The sequence below is a fragment of the Alligator sinensis genome, unplaced genomic scaffold (assembly GCF_000455745.1).
Source record: "Alligator sinensis unplaced genomic scaffold, ASM45574v1 scaffold1065_1, whole genome shotgun sequence".
In the NCBI taxonomy this organism is placed as follows: domain Eukaryota; kingdom Metazoa; phylum Chordata; order Crocodylia; family Alligatoridae; genus Alligator; species Alligator sinensis.
In genome coordinates this window covers 233,969-237,650 of record NW_005842812.1, presented here as the reverse complement: position 1 = coordinate 237,650, position 3,682 = coordinate 233,969, and the positions used below count along the sequence as shown (strand labels likewise).

At 64.7% G+C, this 3,682-nt stretch overlaps 1 protein-coding gene across 1 annotated transcript in view; it reads left to right on the top strand.

Annotated features, from left to right (window-relative positions):
* ITGA7 (integrin subunit alpha 7) overlaps positions 1–3,682 on the top strand; it is a 9,854-nt gene that overhangs the window by 3,514 nt on the left and 2,658 nt on the right. Inside the window, 9 exon segments of the mRNA XM_025191359.1 lie at positions 46–253; positions 334–527; positions 1,271–1,359; positions 1,450–1,577; positions 1,668–1,763; positions 2,058–2,119; positions 2,285–2,454; positions 2,744–2,893; positions 3,026–3,138. Coding sequence (XP_025047144.1) covers positions 46–253; positions 334–527; positions 1,271–1,359; positions 1,450–1,577; positions 1,668–1,763; positions 2,058–2,119; positions 2,285–2,454; positions 2,744–2,893; positions 3,026–3,138 — 1,210 coding nt within the window.

Here is a 3,682-nt window from a genome sequence, read left to right as displayed (position 1 = left end):
GGGGGGGTGACTCTGATCTGGGAGTGACCCCCTGCATCCCCTCAGGCTTCTCCCTGGACTCGGGGAAGGGGCTAACGCGGGCACAGGAGCTGAGCTTCGTGCCAGGCCCCCCCCGTGCCAACCACACGGGCGCCGTGGTCCTGCTGCGCCGCGACGCCCTCAACCGCCTGGTGCCCGAGGCCCTGCTGCCTGGCGAGCAGCTCACCTCTGCTTTCGGCTATGCCCTGGCCCTGGCCGACCTCAACAGCGACGGGTGAGCTGGGCGTGGGCAGGGCCGGGGCAGGGGCAGGGGCAGAGCTGGGTCTGACCCTCCTGCAACTCTTCCCATGCCAGCTGGCTGGACCTGGTGGTGGGGGCCCCCCACTTCTTCGACCGGCACCGGGAGCTGGGCGGTGCTGCCTACGTCTACATCAACCCCAGCGGGCGCTGGGAGGGTGCTCGGCCCCTGCGCCTCAATGGCCCCCCTGGCTCCATGTTCGGCGTCGCTGTCGGGGCCCTGGGTGACCTCAACCAGGATGGCTTTGAGGGTGAGCGGAGGGGGCAAGGGGATAGTTTTGAAGGGAGGTGTTGGGCAGAGTCCCTCTGGAAGGAGAAGGGGAAGGGGCGGGTGTACACCTGAGTGTGCACACGTGTGTGTATGCATGATGCAGGCATGACTTGGTGCAGAGGGTTGTATTGTGATATGGGTGTGCACGTGTGTGTGTGTGTGTGTGTGTGTGTGTGTGTGTGTGTGTGCATGTGAGGTGCAGGCCAGGGCCCCATGTGCACAATATTGGCTGGTGTGTGTTGGTGCAGGGGGTCTGGGCTTGGTGTGGCAGGGTGTGCATGTACGTGCAGGTGTGTGCACGCATGATGCAGGGCAGGCACCTGTATGCACAATATTGGCTGGTGTGTGTTGGTGCAGGGAGGTTGGGGCTGGCATGGGGGCGCATGCACATATATGCAGGCATGTGCATGTGTGATGTAGGCTGGGTGCCCATGTGCACAGTTTTGGCTGGTGTGTGTTGGTGCAGGGGCTAGGCGTGGGGGTGTGCACGCATGATACAGGCCAGGGCCCCATGCACACAGTGTCAGCTGGTGTGTGTTGGTGCAGGAGGACCAGGCTCAGCGTGGGGGCGCATGCACATGTGGATGCGTGAGGCAGGCCAGGTCCCGTGTGCATGATGCCACCGGGCCTGCACTGGTGTAGGTGGCTCGGACCAGGCGTGGGAGGCATGTCTGTGCGTGTGCTTGCACTCATGCGTGTGCCGGGCCGGCTCCTGCCTTGCAGACGTGGCTGTGGGAGCCCCCTTTGATGGTGCCGGCAAGGTCTATATCTACCACGGCAGCAGCCTGGGCATCGTCACCAAGCCGGCGCAGGTGAGGCGTGGGGCGCAGCCCTGCCACGTCCTGCCCCAAACCCGCCACTTCCTTCCCCAAACGGCCCCTGACTCTGTCCACTGGCTGCAGGTCCTGGATGGGGAGGCTGTCGGCATGACGACCTTCGGCTACTCGCTGTCGGGGGGCCTGGACGTGGATGGGAACGCGTATCCCGACCTGCTGGTGGGCTCGCTGGCTGACACTGTGGCCCTGTACAGGTGAGACCCTCTGGCACTGGGCATTGCATTGTCGGCCGGGCTCTGGAGGACTGGGTGGGGTTGAGGTGCCAGCCCGTGGCTGCCTTGCAGAGCCCGGCCCGTCATCCACGTGTCCCGAAGCATCACCCTGGAGCCCCCGAACATTGACTTGGAGCGCGAGACCTGCCGAGGGCATCCGGGCATCTGGTGAGTCCCCTCCTGCCCCCCCGCGGCCCGAACGCCTGGCTTCTCTCCAGCTGGGGGATGGGAGGCAGAGCTTGTGGGTCAAGGGCAGGGAAGGGAGGGGGTTGGGAGCCCCCCAGGACTCCTGCGTTCTTTCCTCAGCCGGGCCGGTTCTGCGCTGGGGGGTGAGGGTGGAGTTGGCACAGGCTGATGTGTTGGGGAGGGGGGGTCTGGCATGCTTGGGTGGGGTTTGACATGTCTTGTGGGGGGGGGGGCTGCCCCCCCTCACGCTGGCCCCTCTTTGTGCCCCCACTGCAGCGTGGATGTGCGCCTTTGCTTCAGCTACACGGCCACCCCCACCAGCTACAGCCCCCACGTCAGTGAGTCTTGGGCACCCCTGGGGGGGTCCCTGCCATGCTGCCGCACAGGGAGGGTGTGAACGGCCCTGGAGAGCCCACATTCCACCCCAGAGGTGGCTGCATCCATGGGCCAGGGGCTTGGCAGCCCCACGGAGCCAGGGCACTCACGCTGCTTCCCCCCTGCAGCACTGGAGTACTTGCTGGAGGCCGACGCGGACCGGCGGCAGCTGGGCCGGATGCCGCGTGTGGCCTTTCCCCAGCGGCGCCCCACGGACCCCGAGCACCGTCTCTCGGGTGAGGTGGAGCTGCCGGGACAGCGCGCCCGTGTCTGCGTGGACTCCACCTTCCAGCTCCAGGTGAGGCCTGTGCCCTCCCCTGTGCCCACACCACCCCCATGCACCTGCCACGGGCCCCACACATGTGCGTGTCTCCCTGTGTGCGCGTGTGCATGTGCCTTCACTGCATGCATGTGCATGGGCAATGCACTCGCCTGCAGCCCCTCGTGCACGTGCCCAAAGCCCTTGCATGGATGTGCAGACAGGTGCATGTCCACGCGTGTGCATAGCCCTGCACACACATGCACTTGCTCACGTGCCCAGTTCCCCTGTGCCAGCCCCTCAGCTCAGCCTCACTCTGTGCCCGCAGGACAACATCCGTGACAAGCTGCGGCCGATCGCCGTGGTGCTGAGCTACAACATCAAGCTGGCCCGCAGCAAGCGCCAAGCCCCTGGTGCTGCTCTGCCCCCGCTCCCGCCTGTGCTCAGCGCCCAGCAGCCCAGCATCCAGCGGGCACAGGTACATCTCTCCTTCCAGCCAGCCCCCACCTCATCGCAGCCATGCCAGGGGCTGGGGGGTGCAGGGAGCTGATGGGTTTGCCCCAGAGGGGGGCAGGGGGCAGCTTCTCATTGCACAGCTGATGCCCCCCAGGTGCATTTCCTGCGGCAGGGCTGCGGGGAAGACAAAGTCTGTCAGAGCAACCTACAGCTGGAGGCGTGGTTCTGCTCCCGCACGGGGGACGCCGACTTCCTGCCCCTGCCCAGGTGAGGGGGAGGATGGGTGTGCAAGGCACACAGAGGTATGCATAGACCTGTGCACATGCTCACACATGTACAGGTACCTGATCTGTGTGCACACACTTGATGCAGATGTGTCCATGCGTGCAGATGGGCATAGACTTGTGCACACGTGTGCAGCGCAGACACATGTACACTCAGGCAGATGTGCACGCACAGACCAGTGCAAACTGGCATGTGCACACATGCAGGCACAGGCCCCTGTGCACAAGTACAGTGCATTGCTACTTACACATGCATACATGCGTGCAGACGTACGCCGAGCCACGCACACGCCTGCAGGCAGACATGGGCACACGCGCAGGCCCACATGCACACGTGCACATATGTGTGCAACGCACTTATCTTGGGATGGTTTGCACACACACATGGACATGCAGGCAGATGCATATACATGTGTGTGCGCACAGCCCTGCACGGACATGCACTCACTCACATGCAGGCACCCCCAGCCCTGCACCTCTGACCCCGCTGCTGGTCCAGCCTGTGGCTTCGGGTTTAAATCCCATTG